Source organism: Haematobia irritans, chromosome 4, assembly GCF_050003625.1.
Source record: "Haematobia irritans isolate KBUSLIRL chromosome 4, ASM5000362v1, whole genome shotgun sequence".
NCBI lineage: Eukaryota > Metazoa > Arthropoda > Insecta > Diptera > Muscidae > Haematobia > Haematobia irritans.
In genome coordinates this window covers 173,656,838-173,683,719 of record NC_134400.1, presented here as the reverse complement: position 1 = coordinate 173,683,719, position 26,882 = coordinate 173,656,838, and the positions used below count along the sequence as shown (strand labels likewise).

The 26,882-nt window shown below is 32.9% G+C and overlaps 2 protein-coding genes across 6 annotated transcripts in view; one reads left to right on the top strand and one right to left on the bottom strand.

The window, feature by feature from the left end:
- The window catches only part of Prps (phosphoribosyl pyrophosphate synthetase), a 69,952-nt gene extending 61,112 nt beyond the window's left edge, over positions 1–8,840 (bottom strand). For 2 of the 5 annotated variants that reach the window (XM_075308294.1, XM_075308296.1), the window contains exons 1-2: positions 8,606–8,840; positions 1,720–1,945 (exon numbers count right to left, since the gene is read on the bottom strand). In XM_075308294.1, the coding sequence (XP_075164409.1) occupies positions 1,720–1,937 (218 nt within the window). In that variant the 5' untranslated portion in view covers positions 1,938–1,945; positions 8,606–8,840. Of the gene's footprint in view, positions 1–1,719; positions 1,946–6,924; positions 7,395–8,605 lie in introns of those variants that run through there. The other 3 variants (XM_075308292.1, XM_075308293.1, XM_075308291.1) reach the window with 3 other exon arrangements.
- An 8,684-nt stretch (positions 8,841–17,524) lies between these two features.
- On the top strand, positions 17,525–25,244 carry Ubc4 (ubiquitin conjugating enzyme 4). Its single transcript, XM_075305156.1, has 5 exons — positions 17,525–17,846; positions 19,976–20,128; positions 20,192–20,274; positions 23,915–24,078; positions 24,295–25,244. Exons 1-5 carry the CDS (start codon positions 17,781–17,783, stop codon positions 24,429–24,431), a joined length of 603 nt encoding a protein of 200 aa, XP_075161271.1. The 5' UTR covers positions 17,525–17,780; the 3' UTR covers positions 24,432–25,244.
- Positions 25,245–26,882: the final 1,638 nt, after the last annotated feature.

Here is a 26,882-nt window from a genome sequence, read left to right as displayed (position 1 = left end):
ACTACAACACAATTTAGTTGAAAATCGGTATTTTCAGCAGGGCTCTTTTGTTAATTCTGGCAGCAATTTTTCATGAAATCAATGAAATTTTTGCGTTTTTTTGGTAAAAATACATTTTAAAGAGAAAATATTAAGTCAAAATTTTGTCGGAAGAGTGTAGTTTTCGAGATATCTACCCATGAAAATTGGAGTGAAGGTGGCGGGCCTTCGACCGGGGTTTGCGACTTTCTTCTATGGACAGATTCTAAAGTGGGCTAACGCGAACCAAAGTGGAAAGTGGTCTTCACATTTTGTGTTTAGAATCGAAGTCTATACGCTGGCCAAAAATTGGACTAATCGGACAACTTGTACTATAGTAGATTTAAGGTTGAGTTACATACCATGCGTCAGGTGATTGAAGAGTTGCATTTCCTCTTTGAAAGCAGCAGTTTTGTTGGAGGTTCAAACTGGAAAAAAATCAACGCACGGATTAACGCATAATATGTAACCCAACCTTTAAGTCGACTTTTGCGCCTGGGGCATTTTGGAGAGTAATGCGCCGTACAGACTGTAAGTTCTTCAAAAATGGCCAATCACAATTTTTCCATTGGTAAAATTCGATAAAGGTTTTTAGATTTTTTTTTCGGGTATTTTCACACAAAGAATATCTGGCAACCATGTGTTACGCTGCTTTATACCAGACTAACTGAATTAGATATTAAATCAATCATATGTTTTGTCTAAATGTATGAGTGTTCATGTATATGGCAAGTCTCCCCACTGTTTGTAGTAGTTGACAATACTGCTGCTGTTATTGTTGTTGTTAAGAATGCGAATAAGTATTTCTTTGTTGATGTCAGAAAGAAAATTGACAAAATAATGTCGCGTGTGAAAAGTAGGTACAGTCATTAGGGAGAAGGTTCTAAAAAAACTTTTTATTATGAATGAAATCAATATTTTAAGCCTTATGACAACCAACGTTTTACTACCATTAACACAGCAACGTTTTTCTTGGTCAACCTCCTTTATGACACAAACAAAACTTCAAGTGGATTTAATCGACATTCAGGGTCGTGTTCAGAGTTGTTTCTGTTAAGGGGCAAGGGCAATAGACATCCTTGACAATGTTGTCATGGTCGCCATAGTTATATTATTGTTGTTGACTAGATGAAAACATTAATACAGGAAATTTTGATGGATATATGTAGGTTGGAAATTGCTGGCACAGAATAAGCAAAGAAGCACATTTCTACCGTTTGGTATCATTGCCACTGTAAAAATAATTCACTCACACAAAGCCCATACTAAGGACTACACACGCTTAATGTATTTCCTTTTTGGCATTTTATGGAATGGTATACACAATACCAACAACTATCGCATATATTTTCTCCGAAACGAAAAAGCAAAATTATTCACGTGCTTTTCGTTTTCTAAAGCGTTGACCAGACGCCCCATTTTTTATTTTTCCTCCGATGGGAGTAGGTTACAGTTTTTCTTAACGGCATAATTGTTTCATAAGTTGTTTTTAGTTATTTTGTTATGCACAGTGGTTAATTGTTCGGGTTTTTGTTTTTTTTTTTTTTATTTCACTTTGCTTTTTTCGTTGTTGTCGTTGGTCGATATTCTTTTTCCTCACTTCTTGTGTTTTATTTTATTTTCTTTGTACAAATCAAACATTGTTCTTATTGGTAGTTTTTGGCACTGGGGAGGAAGAGGCGAAAATACGTAAATACTTACCATGTTTCCAAATTGCTAAATTTTTTGGTGACCACCTTGCCCAAATCGATACCCAAACGGTCGACAATCCTTTGGGCCAGATCCGGATGCGATGTACCCGAAAACACTTTAATGTTTGGCATTCTGGAGTGTAATGAATTTAATGTACTGGCTTGTTTCTCCAAATTGTCGCGTATCAAACTTTTTGCGCGTATCGGATTAGCAGATCGAACTGGCATCACACAATCTACGAGTACAAGTTTTTATTACAAAAAAATAATATAGGCAAACGAAAAACACGAAACTCTCATTCTCTCTACAGAACACACACATACAAACATTCAACAAAAAGAGTGCAACAATTGTTTCTCTTTCATACACTCATTCTCTTGACATCGCTCTCACTCATACACATTCCACAATATGCTTCAATTCTCTTAACATAAAACCCAAGAACTTTTTAAGCGAAAAGACAAAAAGGGTTCTTAGCCCTCGCATTCAGGAAAGCGACAGGTAGAAGATGGTAAAAATGCAAGAGGGTTTTTTTTATAATGCAACCACACCGTAGGAGGGATTTTTTTTTTTTAAATGAGTAGACCCGAAACGCCATTAACTTACTTCTAAACAATCTTTTATTGTTTTCCAAGAATTGTACTAAGAAATACACATCCCAAGATAAGTCAATGACTGAGGAGATAGACATGCTATCGTTAAAACCAATACTGTGCAGGGTTTTGATTGTTACGAGCATAACTAATCAGTATCCTGAACATGGGGTACCAATTAATTACCTCTCAATGGAATTTGTGTTGGCATACACATCAGAAAAATCTGAGAAAAAGGAAACGTATTCAGTTTATTTTTAACTCAAGTGTACCAAAACTAACGCTAATTCGGGTGAAACAAACTTGGGACTATTTTAAGGAAATACGGTACAAATTTGTCTATTCGGCTCCATTCAATTGACCATCGAATTAAAAGTATTTGATCCAATTTTAATTTTATTCATGTCTATCTTGATTTTTTTAATTGCGATAGAAGCGTAACCTAAAGAACTTAAACGCCATTACACTGAAAAAATATTGTCGTTAGGCCAAAGATTTCGTGTCCTTTAAATTCGAACGCGAATTTTCCCTAATATAGAAGATATAACGTTCGTATCCCAAAATCCATAAAATTTTCAATGAAGTCATTTAGTCCTTACAGTTAAATGATTCGACTTAATAATGGGCATGTTTACATGAAAGAAAATTTTGTTAGATTAATGTCAACAACAATTCTGAAAAATTCTTCATAATTGATTTTAAATTTGTTGACTTTTATGCAAAAAAAAGCATTTAAAATTATGAAGAGTTTTTCAACACTTTATTTTAAAGAATTTTTACTTGCATAGTTTCTACTTGAAGTCCGGTCTGAATTTGGAAATTTCATTTGTCGTTAGCACGTTTTTTAAACGCTTTGATAGCACATAAAGAAAACCGAATAAAATAAAATTTGTTTCCCATACTAGAACAGGTACACAAATCTCAAATTTAAAAGAGAATTGTGTCATAATTGTATCCTTAATTTAGTTCTCCGCTTCTTTGGCTCGGAATCAATACCACTCAAATTGAGAAAAATGTTTGAAACCAAAGGTGTTATTTTTTGTAGTTTACGAAAATTTCATATTTTAAAGGAAAGAAAATTGAGTCAACATTTTTTAAATGTCTTTAGCGCTCTAAGAATTTCAACACAGATATAATTTTACAAAATTTACTCATTTTAGAAAATTATGAAAACAATTTATTCAAAACGTACTCTTATTAAAAAAAAATTGTTTTGAACTACTTTATACGAATTTTGAATTTAGTAAAATTGTGTACTTCATTTGTATAAAACGTGTACTTTCATCATTATTTCATTTCATTAAAGCAAAAAAATTATATTAACTTTCTCACATTTGGCAAAATTGAAAATAAAATCACCTAATTTCCCTGAATTAAAATATATTTAAACTAGCCATAGGAATTTTCGTTGACTTTTTTTCTAAGGGTAGGGGTACATTTTTCAGTGATATCGGTACATATTTCAATACAGCTCCCACATATGTATATTTAGGCTTTGGTTAGGTATAGTGGCAGCCCAATATGATAGGCGCATTTAGACAATTCATTTCATTGTGATGCAATTCTCTCTTATTAATGACTGCTGCCCGATTCTGGATCTCCTTCTTATAGTCGAGTCCGAACGGGGTTTCACAGTACGGTGTAAGCTCAAAGAGAAGCTTTTATACAACCAGAAATGCAAGCAGCATTACCGAAAATTTTTGGTGTTCAGTCTCACCTGGTATTGAACCCATGCTAAGGGTGACTCCCGTATATATAAGATTCACCTTTGGTCGTTCGCAAACTCTTAACTTTTTTGACAGTTTCGGATAACATTTTTTCACTGGAGAAAAATTTTATACGGTGCGCATAACCATTTTATGGCGCTCTTTACAATACACTCTCTCTTTTTCGAGAAAGTGTATTGTTCTCGCAAAACAAAACTTAATGACGTTGTATACAACAGTCAACGAGAGTGGTTAAGTTCTCTTTACCAAAATTTACATATGTTAATATTTGTAGCTACTGCATTTGCGCCTATATGCTCTAAATGCCGGTACTGCATATGGTCGATATCTCAAAACATTGTAAATCAATGTAATAAAAAAGCAAGAAACTAATAAAGAAGAGCTATACCTAATATGGATAAAACGTGAATCGGTGTGAAAATGTCAAGATGAAACAGGGTTGATAAAATGTACACTTTAGTACATTTCCTTATGCTATGTCGAGGTACCCCACGACATATTTGGTACCTTTTTCAACCTTCTTTAAGTTCATAAATTAAAAAATGAACGCTGGTCAAAATCAATTTATCCTTACAGTCAATTGCAGCATTTCTCTCAAATCGAATAGGAAATGGTGTATTAGTGAACACCTAAAACCGGCTTAGCCTTGAATGGTCATAGTTCCATTTAATGTGCTTTTCCAAGGTATCAATAATTGGAAGCCACTGTAGTACAATGGTTAGCATGCCCGCCTTGCATACAAATGGCCGTGGTTTGGATCTCTGCTTCGACCGAACACCAAAAAAGTGTTTCAGCGTTTTGTTTTCCCCTCTCAGTAATTCTGCAGTGCTTCAAAGCTTCTCTAAGTGGTTTCACAACAATGTGAAACGCCGTTAGAACTCTATAAAAAAGAGGTCCCTTGTCACTGAGTTAAACATCGAATCGGGCAGCATAGTCTAAGTGAGCCTGAAATAATGGGCTGCCACATAAACCTAAGTTATCAATAAGACATTGTCTCCAAACTTCATGAAATTTAGTATTACTAAGTTTTTAAGTAGACAAATTCTGCCAATTTGGCACAACAATAACCTAAGTCTTCGAACAAAACTCAGATTAATTAAATCTGGAGTACGGCGTGGTGGCGACGTCACGAAATAATTACAAGTTTTCAATAATCGCTGCCTCCGTCGAATTCTACGTATATTTTGACCACGCGTAATAAAGAATGAAGAGCTCCTACGCCAAACTCGGAAGCGTAAATGGCAGTGGATTGATCTGTTCTTCGCCGTGATGGAATACATTCAGTCAAGAAGGAAGTAGAGTTGGAAGACGTAGAAAAACATGGAGACGATCAAACCAAGTCGAAATGGGATCTATCAGATTAAACTGGGATCAACTTAGACACATAGATCGAAGCCAAGTGAGATTGAAAACGGCTATTGTGAGATTGAAAACGGCTATTGTATGCTCCAATGGGAGTTAAAGGAATAAACTATTAATACGTTTTTGGTACAATGTAAAGAACCAAACAGTAATTCGTTCCAATTTTATGTATTATACACGTTATACTCTAGAGGCGTATTGGCTCACTTGAGGAATTTCCGAATCACAACTTTATTTCACGAAATACCCCAATGACCATGTCTGACATACTATCAATTTATCATGGGAAATGTCTTTCATATGCAAGAAGGAAAATGCATTCATCAAAATGAATATAGTACCTTTTGATTTAAAATAAAGTACATTTTCTAAGCTGCTTCAATACAGTTTTGAGATGCATATTTGTGAACTTTTGATAAAACCAACATAAGTCGAGATTTGTAAAGGTGCATATTTTGGTCTTCGAGAAGTTTTACTGTAAACGGATTAAGGTGGGTATTAAGTTCGAGTTTAAGGTGAGTATTAAGTTCGAGTTTAGCCGCTAAAATGGCTAAAGTGAAAACTAAATCAGTAAGAAAAATGCATGAAATTATACATATTTGTTGCAAATTTTATTATAACTTGATGGGGAAAAGCCCAAAGCAAATTTTCACAAAGTTTGTATTCCTTAAAATGGATTAATAAAGAAAAGTAATCGTGAAAAAATGACGTTTTTAGCGGCTAAACTCGAACTTAGAAACTTAACTGCAATTCTTTGCAGTTAAGTTTCTAACAGACATGTGTGTATACAGGATGGAATACATACACATCCCTTAATAAAAATAATTATTTAAATATTATTATAATTTCCATAGATAGTCGATGCTATTAGACTCATTATTTGTTTTTCCCGATTGGAAAAATAATCAATGGGCTGATAATGCCCAATACGTATATAAGTAAAAAGGCATTTTTTGTAACGAAGACTGATGACGATGACTTCAATGGTAACACCTTTGAACCTGTTATGAGACAAAAACACCACAAATGAGGCAAAACATCCATCCTAGAACCAACCGCTGACATGTCTTATCACAATATAATTCATTGTAGCGTAACCGAAAAACTCACATTTACAAAAGGTTGGCAACCTTCATAAGTCGAATAGATAAGAAATTCCATCTTACAAAAACAAAGAGAAATGTTAAACCCTCAATCGAGCAATACTCAAATCGAACAATACACGCTTATTTTACGACAATCTACCGTCCACATGCGGACAATGGAGGACGAGACAAGGCACTCTCACTGACGCCATGACTGGCACTTGACAATGGTAGATAGTTTTAAGAGAGATACATGAAGAGAAAAAAGATTGTTGTTCTCATTGTACTCTAATGCATATCTCCCTCTCTATCTCTTTGGCGCCAAATACACAATGAGGACGAATCCTTTTTGTGGCATTTTTAGAAAACAACGGTGATGGCAGTTCTTTTCATCCTCACTCAAACATTCACAAAATTCATGTAAAATAATTAAATTTCTGTACATACCATCGTTATTATCATCCACATCCATACTAGTTTGTTCTTTGGACATTTTGTTAGGATATTCCTTTTTCAATTTGTTTATAAATGTAATTAGCATAAGTATAAAATGCTTGTAAGAGTGTTTAACCACATACAAACAAATCTTATTTCTATTCACTACTACGAAAATTTAGCCAGCCAATATTTGTGGAGGTCGTCAGGCCGTAGAGGCTGTATGGCAATTTCAACAATTAAAGTTCAATAACAACTGACAATTTATTTGATTTCTTTTGAATTATCGAAATTGCTTTGATTTTTAACGCACAACCGTACACAAACCCATACACAGATACATCCAATACACACTATAGCGGAACAAGCTCGCGTGTCTAGTCGACACCGTTCTAGAAAATAATCATAAAAAATCTTATTTGTGGTCCACCTCCGTTTTTATCCGTTATTTCTACCGCGTATAGACAACAGAGGTAGTCGTAGACCAGCTGAATTGTGCAGTGTTTGTTGTTTGTTTGGCGCGCGCGACAATGTGTGGCAACGTAATGTATTTTGGTTTTTGTATGTCTCCCATATTCATAGATACACAGTCTTTTTAATATTCTGCAACTATAATCTACGCATACTAGTGCAACAATGGCAAATCAATTGTTTTAAAATAAATATAAAACGAGCGAGTACTTAAAAGCGCAAAATAAATGCTACACTACTCAGAAATATAGGGATTCTCAAATGCAAGAGCTGATACAGACAAAAGACAGCAATATATGAAGAGATTCATTCCATATTAAGAGAGTGAAATCGATTAAGAGTATAAAGCGTTTATGGTCTATGTTTGTGATATCACCGATTCACTTCAAATTACACCCAGCAAAAAAAGGGGAAAGGTGGAATCATCCACTATATTGAAAATAATAGAAAAAAAACTTTAAAAAATAACCTGTTCTCTATTAAGGTAAGTACTATGTTCGCTTTTCGCGTTGAAATTTTCGTGGTTACTTTATCAAAACAGTTCAATATAAAGCAGACAAATTAACTCAATTGATGCGTAGTTTGTTGTTCCTCTAGATTTGGACAAGACTTTACAGGAATAAGTTTGTTTTCATTTATAATTTTGGTTATTTAAGAAAAAGTAATCGCGAAAATAGTGGTTTTCAACTCGAAAACCGAACATAGTACATACCCTTACATACGAAAGCTCACTTCATTTTTTTTTTTTTGCCAAAAAACATAACCAAAATTTCATTACCACACAAAATGTTCTGCTTGTTCCATAAAATAAAATCATCTGGCAACTACCTGTAACATTTAAAGCATTTCATTCGCTCTCTTGCTCTTACTTTTTACAATTTATCGGGTAAAGGGTTTGCAATGAACACACTTATTGGCAATGCACACATTCACACACACCATACAAAGAGAAGTAAACACACAGTGAGCACGGAAGTTATCCGATATTTATAAAAAAGTGCACGTTTTCAAATACTCATATTGAGTACATATTTCGAAAAGGAAATTCCACAAATTAGAGGAACAATCTTATAATATATTCACACAAAGCCCAAAAATGTCGTTAATTCGAGTTTTAACATCTGAATAGATTTCATGTGTCAAAAATATAATTATTTCGGTTATACATTGACATTGCATCACTGTGTGTCTTCTTATTCTTAAAGAAATAAATAACACTCACGTTTTCCCGCAAATAAAAAGCTTCCTCGTGTTGTTTGTTTAATAATATGTGCAAGACCAATAACAAAACACCCATTCACTTACAATATTGCAAAAAAAGTGTTTGTCGTTCTTGTTATTTAAAGCACAATTACCGAGACGCGCACTTGAAATGCACTCGAATATCCTTAAGATGCACCCACACTATTTGTAGCACAGAGTCTATCACTTCGTAATTTTTAGCTATTAACCAAAGTAACGCTGATTTCCAAGTGACGTTAAACTCCCAAGCACAAAGAGTCATACCAAATTGATGAAGCCGACACAGACTCTAATGCAGTGTTGCCATTATCCAGATAATTGATGGAGAATAAGATCAAAATAATTTTTTGGGGTATATGGGGATAAATTAAATTGAAATGTTCGTAATATCAAAAAAGGCAAAAGAACACTCAGAAAAAATAGCTACAAAAAAACGAAAAAAATTGTCAGCAAACATACCCTCAGAAAAAAGTCAACGAAATTTTTATAGCCGACAACTTTGTTTTAGTTGATCAAAATTAGTTGGTGTTGGTTAAATTTTGCCAAATAGTAGAAAATGTTTCTTATTTTAATTATTTTTTGTTTACTTTAATGACGTGAACTAAAACTGAAAAAATACACAATTTTACTATATTTAAAATAGTACATATTTTTCTATAATGGGAGAAGTTTACTTAAGAAGTTTCTAAAATGAGTAAATTTTCTTTAAATTGTGTCTGTCTCCAATCTTTTCCTTCAAAATATGAAGTTTTCTTAAACAACTGAAATAAACAAATTAAATTAACAATTTTTCTTCATTTGGACAAAGATTATGAACTTATTTCTATCATTCTGAAACTTGTAAAATATTTTATTTAAAATTTTCTATAATAAATGTAAATTTTTTCATGGTGGATTCACTTTTTTTGTGCGTGTATCTCAATATTTTATCTGTAAGCCGGTATACAGATAACAATTGGTCCTGTCTAAAACGTATTATGGAATCTTGCAATTTTAAGATGGTTGGCAAACTATATGGCTGGCAGACAGGCCAATGTGGAATTTAAAGGCTAAACTCGAACTTAATACCCACCTTAAACTCCAACTTAATACCTTTAACGGTCATTTTCTTGTAGCTCCGTTTGGCTTTAACTGCCAGTTAACAGACAGTAAATTGCAAATATCTTCTCTCCGGTTAACTTTAACTGAAAAATTTTCCGCAGTTAAAAGTCTAACTGGCATGTGGAATATGTAGGCAAGATGACAGGTATGCCCATAGTACAGTTTAAAAGTTCGTTAGCTAACGGAACACTAACGGAGCTTCATGAAAATGGGGGTAAATAGTAAATAGGTTGGTAATTTTAGGTGTAAATAGTTGGAGCTTTTAGGATTTCTTCGGGAAAATTTGTTTCCCAACGGCAACTCTACTCTTTCGTACAGAACTCCGCATACATATGTGTTATACACAGTGCTGCCGCTAGTGAAAAATTGAGTGAAGTAGATTTTGGAAAAAAGTGGAGTAGATTGAATAAAATTGAAGTAGCATTCATTTTTGAAAACAAAGCAATAGAATTCATTTTATTATACCCTCCACAATAGGATGGGGGTATATTAACTTTGTTATTCCGTTTGTAACACATCGAAATATTAGAAATATTATAGAAATTTGGTATATGGTCTCTAACAACTATGCAAAAATTGGTCCACATCGGTTAATAATTTTATATAGCCCCCATATAAACCGATCCCCAGATTTGATCTCCGGAGCCCCTTGGAAGAGCAAAATTCATCTGATTCGGTTGAAATTTGGTACGTGGTGTTAATATATTGTATCCAACAACCATGCAGGAATTGGTTCATATCAGTCCATAATTATATATAGCTCCCTTATAAACCGATCCCCAGATTTGACCTCCGGTGCCTTATGGAGATGCAAAATTCATCCGATTCGGTTGAAATTTGTTACGTGGTGGTAGTATATGATATTTAACAACCATGCCAAAAGTGGTCCATATCAGTTCATAATCATATATAGCCCCCATATAAACCGATCCCGAGATTTGGTTTTGGAGCCTCTTGGAGGAGCAAATTTCATCCGAGTCAGTTGAAATTTGGTACATTGTGCTATTATATGGCCGTTAACAACCATGTCTAACTAGGTCCATATAGGTCTATAGTTATATATAGCCCTCAGATAAATCGATCCCCAATCACACAAAATTGGTCCATATCAAGTTCATAATTGTATATAGCCCTCATACTTACCGATTCATCTTGCACATCACATATCCACACGTTATTTACTCATAATTTCACAGTTCACGCATTGACACTTGTACAAAGCAAAAATAAAGGGTTGCCATTCCAGCGATGAAAAATAGGGTTTGCATATGTTCAATGATTAAAACCGCTATGTTCATCGTATATGAGGAAAAATTTTAAAATTTGAAGCAGAACAAAAAGTGAAGCAGATTTTTGGAAGAAGGAGTGACGAAGTAAATTTTGTGAAAATGAAGCAAAATACTTCGATTGAAGTAGTAGCGGCAGCACTGGTTATACACAAACACACGCGAAATTACTTTTAAAAAATAACAAAACAGATTGGGGATAAAAGGAGAAATACAAGCCGGTTATAAAATGCAAGGGCGTAGTTGAGGTAAGTGTTTTGGATTAAGTTATTGTAGTAAAGTGACCAAAATGTCTATGTTTTGGTTATGTTAGCCCCATTGAAAGTAATTGAACATAGACTAATACACCTTTTATCAAAGAACTAACGAAATCCTATTGGAAAACTAACCAAACAATAAGAAGTTATAGTTTGGTTAGTTTTGTTTTGCACTTGTGAAACACGAACATACACCCAGAAAAAAGTGTCTTCGAAACTAAAGGTGGGTATTAAGTTCGACTTTAGCCGCTAAAAACGTCATTTTTTCACGATTACTTTTCTTTAATAATCCATTTTAAGGAATATAAACTTTGTGAAAATTTGCTTTGGGCTTTTCCCCATCAAGTTATAATAAAATTTGCGACAAATACGTATAATTTCATGCATTTTTCTTAATGATTTAGTTTTCACTTTAGCGATTTTAGCGGCTAAACTCGAACTTAATACTCACCTTAAAGGTGGGTATTAAGTTCGAGTTTAGCCGCTAAAATCGTAATTTTTTCACGATTACTTTTCTTTAATACTCCATTTTAAGGAATACAAACTTTTTAAAAGTTTGCTTTGGGATATTCCCCATCAAGTTATAATGAAATCTGCAACAAATATGTATAATTTTATGACTTTTTTTACTTAGTTTAGCCATGTTATCTCCATTAAGTTAACTTTTTGTGTGAAATAATAAAATTTACTTGTTTCAGTAAAAAAATCCTAAACTGAAAGCAGTTAGGAATGGTTCATTAACTAGAATAATTCATGGAATTTTACGCTGGGTATAAGAATTTACTACAGAACAAGAAAATTTTATTCACTGATAACAAAGCATTCGTAAAAATAAACAAAAACCGAACTAAAACCAAGTTTCCTCAAATTTAGTAAAATTTCTTAAAAATGGTAATTCTGACTTCCTTTATTATAGAAAGCTTATCATACATACGAATAACACTTGGCATAGAAAAATATTTTTGTTCATTCTTACTAAGAAGTATTCAATCCTTTCAAAACTTAAGGATATATACTTGTTAGAATATAGGAAATTTTCCTATATCTCTTTTGTCTACCTGTAATCGATAAAAAATAATATAGTAAAATAATATCCCTGCCAACATTTTTTGAATTTGGGGGCGCTTCTGAGAATCCCCACTACGTCGAAAACAGTCATATACGATATCCAAAACTCCTCGGAAAAGCGCCGTCACTATTGAGAAGTTGTACCACGCCAAGTTACTACAAAAAAGTATCGCATGAGTGCAATTATTAGGAGCCCTTCTGGATACATTTAGAAGGACGCCAATAAGAGCCCCTTCAAACAATCAGACAAAGGCCATTTTAAGATAGTTGTAAAAGAATCATTGTGGTCAAGTAAAACACGATTGTTTAGATGTTTATTAATTTTATGAAACATTAATAAATTCTCATAAATATAACATATACGACCATCACTTCACATTTAACACATTTTTATGCATTAATAAGAGATTGATGTTGAGTTACAAGTTGTAAGTTAAATGTTGTAACGTCTATCAGTCAGTACTTTTATTCCCAATGGAGGCAGCGTTTCTGGAAAAATATTTGAAAAACTAACACTTTATTCCATCTGGAAAGTCAAAAATTGTTCACCAATTTACTTTTCACAATTTTAAGCGTAACAACTATGTTTTCAGCACTTTTTTCGTTTTCATTGAAATAAATTATAATAAGCCAGTTGCGCTTGATGTTTCACAAAATATAAAATGGCTCTTGTAACAATAGTGATGGCAAAATACTTTCATGCGAATAGTGATGGCAAAATACTATCGCAGTTGGCGATTGTTGCAGTGTCACTTACGAGTCTGTGGTAGCGATGAGGATGAAATGGAACATTGAAATGTTGGGAGGGATAATAAATAACAAATAAAATATATAAAATATTTGTTATTTTAAATTATTGAGAAAAATGTTCGTTGTTTGAAAATTATTAAAAATAAATAACAAACAATAAGTCTATCAATATTCGTGATGGTGTACAAAGAAAGAAAACACCAACAGAATAACAACCCCTTCATTCATCAGGTAACATTCAGGACGATAGCCTTTTGTGAAAAAATGTTTTTTTTTTTATATTTGTAGGCATTGAAATTGTAAAAGGTGGACAAAATCGTTATGCAGCAACGTATTAAAAGTGAAAGGTACAAGAAGAAACAAAACAATTACGTTTTACAGTTGATAACATTACATGGAAATTGGAAATAGTGGAATAATAATCTAATATTTCGATGCTGTTGATTCTTAATAAATATATTTAATATATGTTGTTAATAAAACATGTATTTTATTGAAGAAAAAATTGCCTATATGATAAATAAATAAAATTGTATTTAAAAACGAAGATAAGCAGTTCTAATTTTGAAGTAAAAGGTTTACAACAAATATGTAAGATTTGTCCAAATGAATGAAAAAGTTCAATAAAATCATTCCATATATGAATTCAATTCGGTTAAATTTTTCATTCTGTAGTATACACGGATGAAAAAGACTGTTTTTCATATGTTTGGATATAAACATTATATGTTTGGAACACAAATTTTTAAACACAATATTTTTGAGTGCAAGCATATAATGTTCATAAACTAGCATAACATGTTTGGGACATATATGTTAATATGTTAGAACATATTATGTTTGGGACATAAAATGTTTGTAAATATAATATGCTTGGATGCAAACATATATTAATTTAGAAATAGCCTATAAACATATATGTGTTTAGTAGCTTGGAGCGCTATTTAACAGGGAGCGATATTGAATTAAGTTGGTGGTTGTTGCTTGTTATTACAAAATTAACATTTTATTTTTCCTTGGGCAATTGATCAGCTACTTCTTTGATCCTTGCAAACTGTGTGGTCCGCTGTTCGAATCCCCGTCCGGCAAAAGGTAAAATTAAAATAAAAAAAATCATAAAATTGAATAATTTCTTCTACAATGTTTGTATTACAGAAAAAGGTGCTAAGAACTAAAAAATCTCGTGGAAGTGAGAAAGATGTGGGGGAATATACAATTGGGCAGAAACAAAATTTTGAGCATTCAGGTCGAAAACCTATGTTGTTAGCACCTATATTACCTGTTTATTTTCATAATTCATTATGATTGTAAATATATAAATAAATAAATAAAATTTTGAGCACAATATTGTTTGGGAGAATTTTTTTTAAGCATACAATATTTTTGGGTGCAAAATGCTTCCAAACATATTATATGTTCACATAATAACATATTGTTTTTTGGAAGACAACATTATTGAATTTGGATGCAAAAATACAAAATGTTTGGAACTTAGACTACCCAAACATATATTGTTTAGACCAATATGCTTTCAAACATATTATATATTGGTAGAGGTCAAACATATATATGTTTGGGCAATACCCAAAAATGTATATGCTTGAAGCAAAATATGTTTGGGAGTATATGTTACAGAAGCGATTTTTTGTGAGCGTGTAGTGGTACATAAATATATAGGAAAATGTTAACTAATATATGGAATGCATTCTACCTAATTTCTATGAAAATCACATCGTTCAAACAAATAAAAATGTCTTTAGCGCTATACGAAGTTCAACTTTCTTCACAATGAGTTCATTTTAACTTAAAGAAGGGGTCACTTTTTTCTGGGTGTAGTAGCGACCTAAAACAACTACTTCTGATTCTTGGGAAAATGCCGATTTGGCTAGTCAGCTTGAAAATATCTATGAAGTTTGCACTGGTGCTTCCCTGCCAACATTTTTTGAATTTGGGGACTCTTTTGAGAATCCCCACTACGTCGAAAACAATCATATACGACATCAAAAACTCGTCGGAAAAGCGCCGTCACTATTGAGAAGTTGTACCACGCCAAGTTACTACAAAAATGTTTCGCATGAGTGCAATTATTAGGTGCCTTTATAGATCAATTTAGAACGACGCCAATAAGGGACCCTCCAAACAATCAGAAAAAGTGCATTTTAAGATAGTTGTAAAAGAATCATTGTGGTCGAGTAAAACACGTTTGTTTAGATATTTATTAATTTGATTATACATTTACAAATTCTTAAAAATATAACATTTATACCACTATCACATTACATTTAACATAATTTTTGGCATTAATGATGATGTTGAGTTACAAGTAGCGAGTTACATGTTGCTGCGTCTATCAACCAGTTTTTTTATTCCATGGAGGCAGCGTGTCTGTAAAATATTTGAAAAACAATCACTTTATTCCATTTGGAAAATCAAAAATTGTTCACCAATATACCTTTCACAATTTTAAGCGTAAAATCTATGTTTTCAGAACTTTATTTTCGTTTTTATTTAAATAAAATATAACAAGCTGGTTGCGCTTGGCGTTTCACAAAAAATAAAATGGCTTTTGTAAAAGTAGTGATGGCAAAATACATGTATGAAGTACATTTTGTACTTTATGATATGCTGCCCCCCATCACAGTAGGATGGTTGTAGTGACATTTACGAGTCTGTTGTAGCGATGAAGATGAAATGGAACTTTGAAATGCTGGCAGGGTTTGCACAAGCAGAAGTGAAAAAAATATACGAATGTAGTTTCGATCAGATGTTTAAAAGAGCAGATGTACTTACTACGTCTCTGGAATTATTTTAAATGCAGTTTCCTAAAAGAAAACAAAAAGAACCACGTGTTGACTAAAGTATACACAATTTCAGTCTTTCATTAAGCCGAATTATACCACAAGAGAGGGAGAGAGAAATTAAAAGAGCAACGAATACACTTTGCATTGAATAATAATGAGGGGTACAAAATTAATATCGTACTTTTTGGTTTCAAATTGCACTAATTTTCATCAAGAATAGCAAATAATAATTGAACTTGGAATGAAAAACAATATTACTGTCCAGGGAATGATTCCGCGAATTTTAGCCTCCACCGACCAGTTTATGTCAGTCGACGACGCCGCCGATTAATAAATTAATAATAATTATTGTAGTTTTTACCAAAATTTTCCCACATAAATTAGTATCGAGTTGTTGTAATATTTTATTTTCTGCCAAAATTTAGCTCAGAAACAGAGAATGAAGCCGACCCATTTTGTCGGCGGCGGCTGACATTAAATTTTTGCATCCGGCGGCGGCGGCTTGACGGCTAAGCCGATATAAATAAGTCTCTTCGGCGGCGGACAATTATCCATTATAAAATCAATTTGAAGTTATTCGAATGGTAATGAGATTAGTTGTACAACCAATCTTACAATCAAATTTACATTTCATTCAAATTTTCTGAGGTAAATTTTTGCAAAATTATTATAATACTTTGAAATAGATTGATTGGGGGTGAAAGGCTCAAAATTTTGACTAAAATTACTACAATTATAAATAAAGTTTTTTGATTTAAACTAATATTTTTGATTAATTGGCGGCTAAATTTGAGTTGAGATGAGCCGACATATTCGGCGGCGGCGTCGACTGGCAAAAAATGGCCGGCGGCGACTGAAATCGGCGGCGCGACTCGGCGGCTTCATTCTCTGCTCAGAAAGTTTGAATGAAATGTAAATTTGATTGTTAGATTGGTTGTACAACTAGTCTCATTATCATTCGGTTGACTTCAAATTATGCGCTTTACAGACTATCAGTTATTCCGGACGGAATGTCTGTGTTTGTAAAGAATCTTACAGTGCGTCGGATCGATACGACATGTCGGCGATGACTAAATAATCGGTAAATGTGTTATCATGCAGCAGTATCGATTATGCCTTCGGACTTAACTTATAATGTGGTCAATATATGGGATATGTTCGACACGACCACTGTCGTCCGGATAAACTTATAGTCTGCAAGATTTCAAATCGTTTCTCGACAATATGTGAAAAGCAGAGGTCTGATAATTATCAACCGATATGAACTATTTTTTGCATTATTATTAGAAGATATATGCTAACATCACGTACCACATTTCAAACGTAACGGATGGAACTTTCTCCTCCAGCAGGCTCCAGAAATCAAAAAGTTATAAATGGAATCACAAAGTTAGTATACCCTCTACCATAGGAGGGTATGATAATATTAAAAAATATAATAATGTGCAAAAAGTAATGCTAAATTTAAAACCATGCTTAGTGTGAACGTAGTATTTCGAACATAGTGTGAACGTAGTACTAGTTGTCTTATCGAAATGACCCCATTTCACGTTGCAGCGTTATGTCGCTTCATCTAATTACTATTCCGAATGGTGTAAACTTGAAGCGACAAAATGTTTTTTATTTGCAAATCGCAATTATTTATATTCTTTCGTGGTGTCATTGTGTGCGTGTGTTTTTAACAGCATAAAACTTTAGCAAGCAAATCACTGAGGAAGACTAAAACAAAAACAATTGTATTATAACATTAAACAGAAAAAAGACTTGAATAAATTTTGTTTAAGGAGAAAGAGGGCGAAGGTGGAAATCAACTAAGAATATTGTAAAAAATCGTTGAGAATATTCTTATCAAACTCCCAAAAGGTTCCAGGACCACTATCATAACAATCATCATGGCAGTGAATATGGCAGTATCGCGTATAAAGCGCGAATTCAAGGAAGTTATGCGCAGCGAGGAGGTAACATTGGTGGTCATGGCATTGATTTGTTTCTTAAAATTCTTTTCACAACAATAGTGGTTTGCACATGCATATTACCAGTGACATGGGTTCCATTGGTTTTTGCCATATCTGTGGTCTCTCGTTTTTCGGGTGGGCCTGGTTCTTAAGAGTTTGTTGGCTCCTAACCTAATTTTTTTGCTTTGTTTCTAGTCAGCTGTCACTACAATTTTTGTTTTTCTTTTTATTTATATCTTGTTTTTGATAGTTTTTATTTTCTATTTTGAGTTGTATGTGGTTGCCCTTGGCTCTCTGCTTTTTTAGCTATATTTTAAAAATTCTGATTTGCGAATTCTAATGTGTGTTGGTATGCAGTGGTCTCAAACTTGCACTTTAGTAGTAGTTGTCAGATGACGATGATTCACATTTACTTTCCAATAGGAAGACTATATCCTGTCGTGGCATTTAGTTATTTAGAAATCTATATGAAATTAATTTTGCTAGATCATTGGCAATTTTTTTAGTTTGTTTAGGGTGACCATGTGTAAAAATTTATATGCTATAATCTAAAAGCCATCTTTTTCCATATTTGGTAAATTTGGTTTTTTTACACCGCCATTATTGGGTGGTATAATACGTTTTGCTGTATTCTGGATTAGGATAAAATTCCAATCCAAAGTGATCTAGTGGTTAGCCGGGTAGGTTTATTAGGCCATGTCAAGTGGCAAACGTTTTTTTTTTTAATTAAGACCACAACAACCTTGCTCTAGCAAGTCGAAAATTAACTTTACGATTAATCGACTTTTGACAATATAAGAGTTCTAATGATCGATATTTGATGTTTGGAAAAATATTTTTGATGTTTGCCATAACCGACTGTTTTATGGTAATACCAAAAGTTTGTGTAAATGATATATTCTATTTGAAAAATATCTACCAATCACTTTTACTTCTCGTAAAAGGGGTATGTATGAAGAGGTATACAGTGCATAAGCATGCTTTTACACACTCATAAAAAATGTAGTTAATAGCAAACACAGATTGCTGTTTTAGAGCAGACAAAAATTTGCTATTATAGGAGGTTTTTCTAAAGCATAAAAAAAGAATTTATGGAACAGTTGAATCGTCAGTAATTTGCTGAAAATTTCTTCTGATTCGAATTTACGTTGGTCTACCGAAGAAGAGAAAAACTTCGACAGTAAGTCCAAAAAAGACTGAAAAACGTAATCAATGAAAAAAATTGTTTTTTTGATTATTCAATAAGACTTAGAAATATGTTAAAATAAGTCGCCCTCTTTAATAATATGCGCTTCCGCACGAGAATAGAAATTTATAACAAATAATACTTCCGCAGTCGATGTATTCATAGCTGTCCGCATGATTTACATAAATAGTGTCATTACCGAAAAGTCGACTTTTCTAATGTGTACGCCAATCAAAAAGACTTCTGGTCTCCCTAGGCAGACTAGGGTAGTTTTGGCCCAACTAAGATCAGGCAAGTGCAGCCGCCTCAATTCCTACTTATCAGTGATTGATAGCAGCGTAGCTTACGTATGTCCCATCTGTAATCAATGGCCACATTACACTCGTCACCTTTTCACTTGTCCATCTAAGCCTACCCGTTTCACCACCAGATCACTCTGGACATACCCCATCCTTGTCGCAGAGTTCCTTGATCTGGCTACTAATTGAACTGCATAAGCATAGAACAAAATGGATGAAACTACATTAAAAACTGTTACAATTTCTAGTCGTTTCAGATAACAAACCCCATGGTATCCTTCATTTTTTTTTGTGCTATATGCAGTAGTCAAACCCTGGGAACCTTAACCTTGAAGTTGATCATTGCTTTGGCTACAGTATCCTCATTGAATCGGTGGTCGATGTAGTCCCACCTTCCCCTCTCCGTTGCCTTATTTTAAATATCCGCCGTTCACAGATAATCAAATCGGGTGATCGGTCAGTGAAGGAAATCATGGGGATATAGTCTGAAGCCTTTTTAACATATCTACTAACAATTAGACGAAATGGTCTATTTGCCAATAATGTAGCAGCTGGCACTGACTGATAGTAGCTCGTATCGTAGTATTTTAATATAAATTACATTTTTTAAACTAATTTAATTATACACTGCTTTAATACATTTTTAGATTGTACAATGCTCGATTAAAATTGAGTTAATTAATGACAGCTGGACTGAACTACGTGGCGAAATTGCCGGTCCACCAGATACACCATATGAAGGTGGGAAATTTGTTTTAGAAATTAAAGTACCCGAAACGTACCCATTTAATCCACCCAAGGTAAGTTGATTATATAAGCATAGATATATAATATATTCTGTATTATATATTATCTTGTTATAGGTGCGTTTCATAACTAAAATATGGCATCCTAATATATCATCTGTAACGGGAGCCATATGTCTGGACATTTTAAAAGATAATTGGTATGTAACAAAAATCTTTGCTTTATTGATTTATGGTAAAATATTTTTGCACGAACTTCATGTTCTGATAGTGGCAGATAGTTAACCCAGGGTGTACTGTTGTGACAACAATTAGTCATGTCTTCGCATATTGGGTCAATGGAAACACTTCCGGAAGATTTTGAGCATGAAATAATTTCACATCATATTGTTTCAATGTCCGTCCGCATACTTAGTTCATCAGTATTTTTCTTACCTTTGTTTGGACTTTTAAATTGCGTCATTTGTTATCCAATTTTTTTTTGTTTGTGTTCAGATGACATTCCTATAAACGTAACTCCCGATTTAATGATATCTGAACGTATTCTTCCATGATGAACATTAGTAACTTTGTATAAATTTAAAACCACTGTTGTTCAAAGGTTACCATCCCCGCCTTGCAGCAACGTGGATTCAATCTCACTTTTGGTCAGGGTGGACGTAACAAGAAAATCTTCTAAAACAGCAAAAGATCTACTGAAAAAAGAAAAAAGGCATCTTATGCTAAAATAGCAAAGTTTTTCTGCTAAATTAGATATGCATAAATTGACTCACACAAACAAGCAAAGGCATTCCAGGGGTATTGTAACACGTTATAAGCAAATAGATTACCCAAAGTTGTCATATTTGAATTCGTACATTTTAAGAATTTAGTTTTCTCATAACAAAAATATCCAAAGTTTTTACTTTCAATTTGAACTTTCCATTAATGAGAACTAGAAATTTTTATACGTTTTAGGCTTAAAATATATTTCCAAATTAGAATATCGGAACATGACAAATCTAACATAACAAACAAACAAAATGTTTGTCAATCGCATTTTGAAGCTTTTAAGAATATTGCAAAGAAGTGTTGAATGTTGCTCCTTTATCTAAGGAATTTCCATTGATTTACGGCATGTAACCGAACTTTTGGGCATCTTTTTTTTAATCAACAACTACTGATTGAAATATACTTTTCCTCTGTTGGTTAAGTTAAGCTCTTGTAGTTTAGTCAACGAACGCATGGTTTTAAGCCGAAATCAAAACAACAAAATGGATTGAAGAGCAAACCAACAGCGAAAAACAAAACAAATGAAGATAGAAGAAGCACGCACAACATAAACCCAGTCAACTGCACTCAAATCGATGATTTGACTATGCAAATGAGATATTTGTACAACAATTTATTTAGGCAAAGCCGACTATCGAAAAACTTCTTTCGGGAGATTCGAGTGTAATTTATTTTGGCTTTAATGAATTACCCAAATTTATTCTGGTAATTGGTTGATATGTTAGTTTCGCTGCAAGTAGTGGATGCTGATGAGGAAAGTTGTAACGAAACGGTTATCCATCCAACGTATAATATACAAATAAATATCCTACTTATTTCATCGCTATTTACATAATCATTTTTACTCTTTCGCCTGCACACAAAAAAAAAATTTGATTCAATCACGAAAGTAATTGATCCAATTAATTTTTAATTGAAATGTCTTCAATCACAGAAATGATAGTATCAATTAAAAAATTAATTGAATGTCAATTAAAAAGTTAATAGATCCAATTAAAAAATTAATTGATACTATTATTTTTGTGATTGATTTTTGTTTCAATTAAAAAAATTGAATCAATCAATTATGAATCAATTAAATTTTTAATTGAATATTTTTTAAAACTCAATTAAAATTTTAATTGGAAAATTGTTCGTGAATTTTTTTTTTGTGTGTGGGGAGTCAAAAGAAACTGTTCTCTCCTTAGTTAGCCAAAACAAACTTGTAATGAGAAAGTCTGCTTATGTAAATCGTTTCATGGTAACTACGAGAGAAAGGATAGATGATATCGAAAATTTGCGTACGTCAAAAATTGACTTTGCAATAAAAGAAAAATAATAATTGAAAAGTCAAATTTTTGCAAATTTTGAAAGGCTTATCGAATGGTGGAAAAACCAACCTTCGCAAAACTCGAAAAGTCGTCTTATCCCAATTTTCAAAAAACCGAAAAGTGGATTTTGAAAATATTGACTTTTTGATTGTGATTGCAATCCACAGTCTTGCAACAAAATTTATTTTAACATTTTCCAAAACGAAAGTATGTGTACCAGAGAGAATAAAAATACAAGAGGAGGAAACTGTGAAGCGAAACTGCGTCAGTAGGTGGCAGTAATGAGGAAAATTTCATGCAGTTTTTGTCGGCGCTTCTCTCAAATATCATACAGTTTGCGTCGACGTCACCCAGTTAAGTTCTCTGCCGGCTTTACGAAACGTAAGGAAAATAGGATTTAGAACCTACTTTGTAATAACAAACGTTCTTTTATATAAATCTTTTCATTCTATTAAATTTTTTGGCAGATAATTTGAAATTATAACTGCCAATGTCTTTATAAAGAATTTATCAAAACAGCGCTTCGACCGCAACGTCGGCAATACCAAAGCTGCAGGTTGACATTTGTTGTTTTTGTCTTTTTATTCACTCTGTGTGTACTGGGTGCACGGTTGCCACAGTTGGTAGGATTCTACCAAAAATGGTATTGATTTTTTACTGTTTCGTAGATTGGTAGAGATCTTGATGTTTTGGTAGATTTTGCAAAATATTCCTTCCCAATTCAGAGGTACTTTACAAATTTTCTAGAGAAATAAAATTTTTACAAAATATTCTATAGAAATAAAATTTTGACAAAATTTTCTATAGAAATACAATTTTGGAAAAATTATCTATAGAAATAAAATGTAGACAAAAATTTCTATAGAAATACAATTTTGGAAAAATTATCTATAGAAATAAAATGTAGACAACATTTTCTATAGAAATACAATTTTGGAAAAATTATCTATAGAAATAAAATGTAGACAACATTTTCTATAGAAATAAAATTTTGACAACATTTTCTATAGAAATTGGTAAAATTTTGTCCAAATTTTGGTAGATTATTTTAGGCTTGAGTGGCAGCCCAATATTTCAGACTCATTTAGACTATTCAGTCCATTGTGATACAACAGTGGTGAACTTCTCTCTTATCACTGAATGCTGCCCGATTCTATGTTAAGCTCATTGACATTGGACCTCCTTTTTATAGCCGAGTCCGAACGGCGTTCCACATTGCAGTGAAACCACTTAGAGAAGCTTTGAAACACCAGCATTTCTGAGAGGGGATAGATAATCCACCGCTGAAAACATTTTGGTGTTTGATCGGAAATGGGTTCGAACCCACGACCCTTTGTATGCAAGTCGGGCATGCTAACCATTGCACCATGGTGGCTCCCAATATATGTTCTTTGTTACTTTTGTCTGTTGCCGGGGAACTATATGGCATGATAGATTTCCTTCGGCTCGCATCAGCATGCTGGCGAGGTTCTTTGTTCCCCAAAAAATATACACTTGAAAACAATAGAAATGTAGATGCCTTTCAAAATTGTAAAATATTCTTCAAAACGTTATCTATGAATCGATTTTATATAATCGACGGTCATTTTTCCTTTCCACCCAATGATCCAAGAATCAGAACTCCACGACAACCTGGCATACTTGTAATTTTTCTAACTGTCCCTAACTTTTACGCAATGGCATATTTAGTTATGTACATATTTTATTGGTAAGAATATTTCTCTTTACTGTTTTTTATCTTTCCCTTTTCTATATTTAGGGCTGCAGCCATGACATTGCGTACAGTTTTGCTATCGCTACAAGCTCTTTTGGCCGCTGCTGAACCTGATGACCCTCAAGATGCAGTAGTTGCCTATCAATACAAAGATAAATATCAACTATTTGTCACAACAGCCAGACATTGGACTAATGTTTATGCAGGAGGTATGTAACGTTCACCATCCGCTACTATGTTCGGTTTTCGTGACGGAAAAGTGAAAAAAAACATAAATGGAGATATAATACTATTGTCGTATCTGATCCAATTTTTTTTAAAGTTATTTTTGAAAAACTTGACCGTGAAATTTGAAGCGAAACCCGAATATAGTACCCAAATTAATTTATTGATTCAATTAAAGTTATCAATTATGTATTATGCAGGCCCACACAAATATCCAGACTGTGATGCAAAAATTCAGCGCTTGAAGGATATGGGCATCGATGAACATGATGCCCGTGCGGTTCTATCAAAAGAGAATTGGGATTTGGAAAAAGCGACCGAGAGCCTTTTCAGTTAGCTCAATTTTCGTCAGCATAGCCAACACTCATCATCTCCCTACCCCCAAAAAAAGTAACAACTTGGCGCTGTGGGGATTATTTTAAATGAAACAATTGAAATAATTAGCGCTTTAAAAGAGAACACATAATGAAAATGCTATCTAGAAGAGGATGGATCACTCAATCAGCGTTTTAATGCAAATATCTAAGAATTTTCTATTGCACTTTCTATTCTATTAATAATTAATTTAAATTGTGAGCAAAGCACATTTCTATTGCAACTGCAAATCTTTACAATTGATTTTTACCTCTCAAACTTTCCATTTTTTTTTTGTTTTGTATCTTAAATATTGTTGAAATATGTTGAATTTTCTCTTTTGTACCAGTGTGTTACTATTGCAGTAATTACATAAACTTTGTTGTTGTAAAGATTCTAAATTATTGCGACAGTTGAATTGTTTCTTTGTGAGTCAAAATCGAAAAGTTTTTTGTTTTTATTTAATTAATTTCTTTGATATTTCAAATGTATTTCGTTAAGTTTGCAAACAACAATTTCTTTTCCACTTATCAGTACGCACTGAAACTTTTAATATATTTTTTATTGTTTTCTCTTTAACTTCCCACGCCCAACACAATCTACAAATTATGTTCTCAGCCACAACAACAGTAGATCAGTAGTTCTTGTATCTTGTCTACCTTTTTGGGTTCGTATAAAATACAAAACATTTCTATTAAGTGAAATTTAATTTAAATGAAATAAAAATATGTTTAGATTGTAAAGAATAAAAAACAAATGATCACATAAAAATAAACAAAACAAAATATTAATAAAATTATATGTTTTCAAAGCAAGTTCGATACATTAGGTTTTCATACTAATAGTACCTTTATCGACATTTCATTCATTCATAGACTTGGATAATATGAAGTACTTGAATATTACGTCCTTACCATATCCCAGCAAAAAAGCATTTCCAAAAATGTTCTCCCAAAGATGTTCTTTATTTTAACTTTTTCTTTTAATTCAATTTTTTATAATTTCCTTTTTTCATATATTTAACAGGAAATTTTAAAGTTTTTTGTTTGAAATTGGTTATAAATAAAAAAAAAATAAAATGATACAAATAAGTTTTGTCGAAAAACATTCTAAATCCATTTTAGAAAAGTTGTAAATTTTTGAAAATATTTGAGATCAAACGTTTCAGACAAGCATTAAAATCATAAAAAATTATTTATTTGGCAAAATATCACAATTTTTTTTTAAATTCACATCCAAATCGGATCACACCTAAACAAACCTTAGAATAAAAAGATTTAAATTAAAATCCTTAAAACTAAATAAATACACATCACAACCGGTTTTAGTTGAATTTTCTACTAATACCTTTCCTTGAGTGTATATTTTTTTAAGAAATCAACAATCTAGAGGTGTGCACGTGACACGCGTCAATCACGTGAGTCGTGAACAAAATCCAAAGCAACTCTTGTGAATGGGACTAATGCGCTTTACAGACTATCAGTTATTCCGGACGTAATGTGGGTGTTTGTAAAGAATCTTATAGTGTGTCGGATCGATACGACTTGTCGGCGATGACTAAATAATCGGTAAATGTGTTATCGATTCCATAAACATGCAGCAGTATCGATTATGCCTTCGGGCTTACCTTATAATGTGCACAATATATGGGATATGTCCGACACGAGCACTGTCGTCCGGAATAACTGATAGTCTGTAAAGCGCATTATGCGAGATTCTTTACAAACACCGACATTACGTCCGGAATAACTGATAGTCTGTAAAGCGCATAAAATAAATATGTCGTGCGTAAAGGTGGGTATTAAGTTCGAGTTTAAGGTGAGTATTAAGTTCGAGTTTATCCGCTAAAATCGCTAAAGTGAAAACTAAATCAGTAAGAAAAATGCATGAAATTATACATATTTTTTGCAAATTTTATTATAACTTGATGGGGAAAAAGCCCAAAGCAAATTTTCACAAAGTTTGTATTCCTTAAAATGGATTATTAAAGAAAAGTAATCGTGAAAAAATTACGTTTTTAGCGGCTAAACTCGAACTTAATACCCACCTTTAGCCGCTAAAATCGTAATTTTTTTCACGATTACCTTTCTTTAATAATCCATTTTAAGGAATAAGAACTTTGTGAAAATTTGCTTTGGGCTATTCCCCATCAAGTTATAATGAAATCTGCAACAAATACATATAATTTTATGTCTTTTTTACTGATTTAGTTTTCACTTTAGTGACGATTTTAGCGGCTAAAGGTAAGTACTATGTTCGCTTTTCGCGTTGAAATTTTCGTGGTTACTTTATTAAAACAGTTCAATATAAAGCAGACAAATCAACACAATTGATGCGTGGTTTCTTGTTCCTCTAGATTTCGGCAAGACTTTACAGGAATAAGTTTGTTTTCATTTATAATTTTGATTATTTAAGGAAAAGTAATCGCGAAAAT

Bases quoted from the DNA above. Each gene is read 5' to 3' on its own strand.
- Ubc4 (XM_075305156.1), top strand. From the start codon at position 17,781: ATGGCAGTGAATATGGCAGTATCGCGTATAAAGCGCGAATTCAAGGAA. The intron at 20,129-20,191 runs GTAAGTTGATTA...ATCTTGTTATAG, and splicing joins ACCCATTTAATCCACCCAAG to GTGCGTTTCATAACTAAAAT. The intron at 24,079-24,294 runs GTATGTAACGTT...TGTATTATGCAG, and splicing joins GACTAATGTTTATGCAGGAG to GCCCACACAAATATCCAGAC.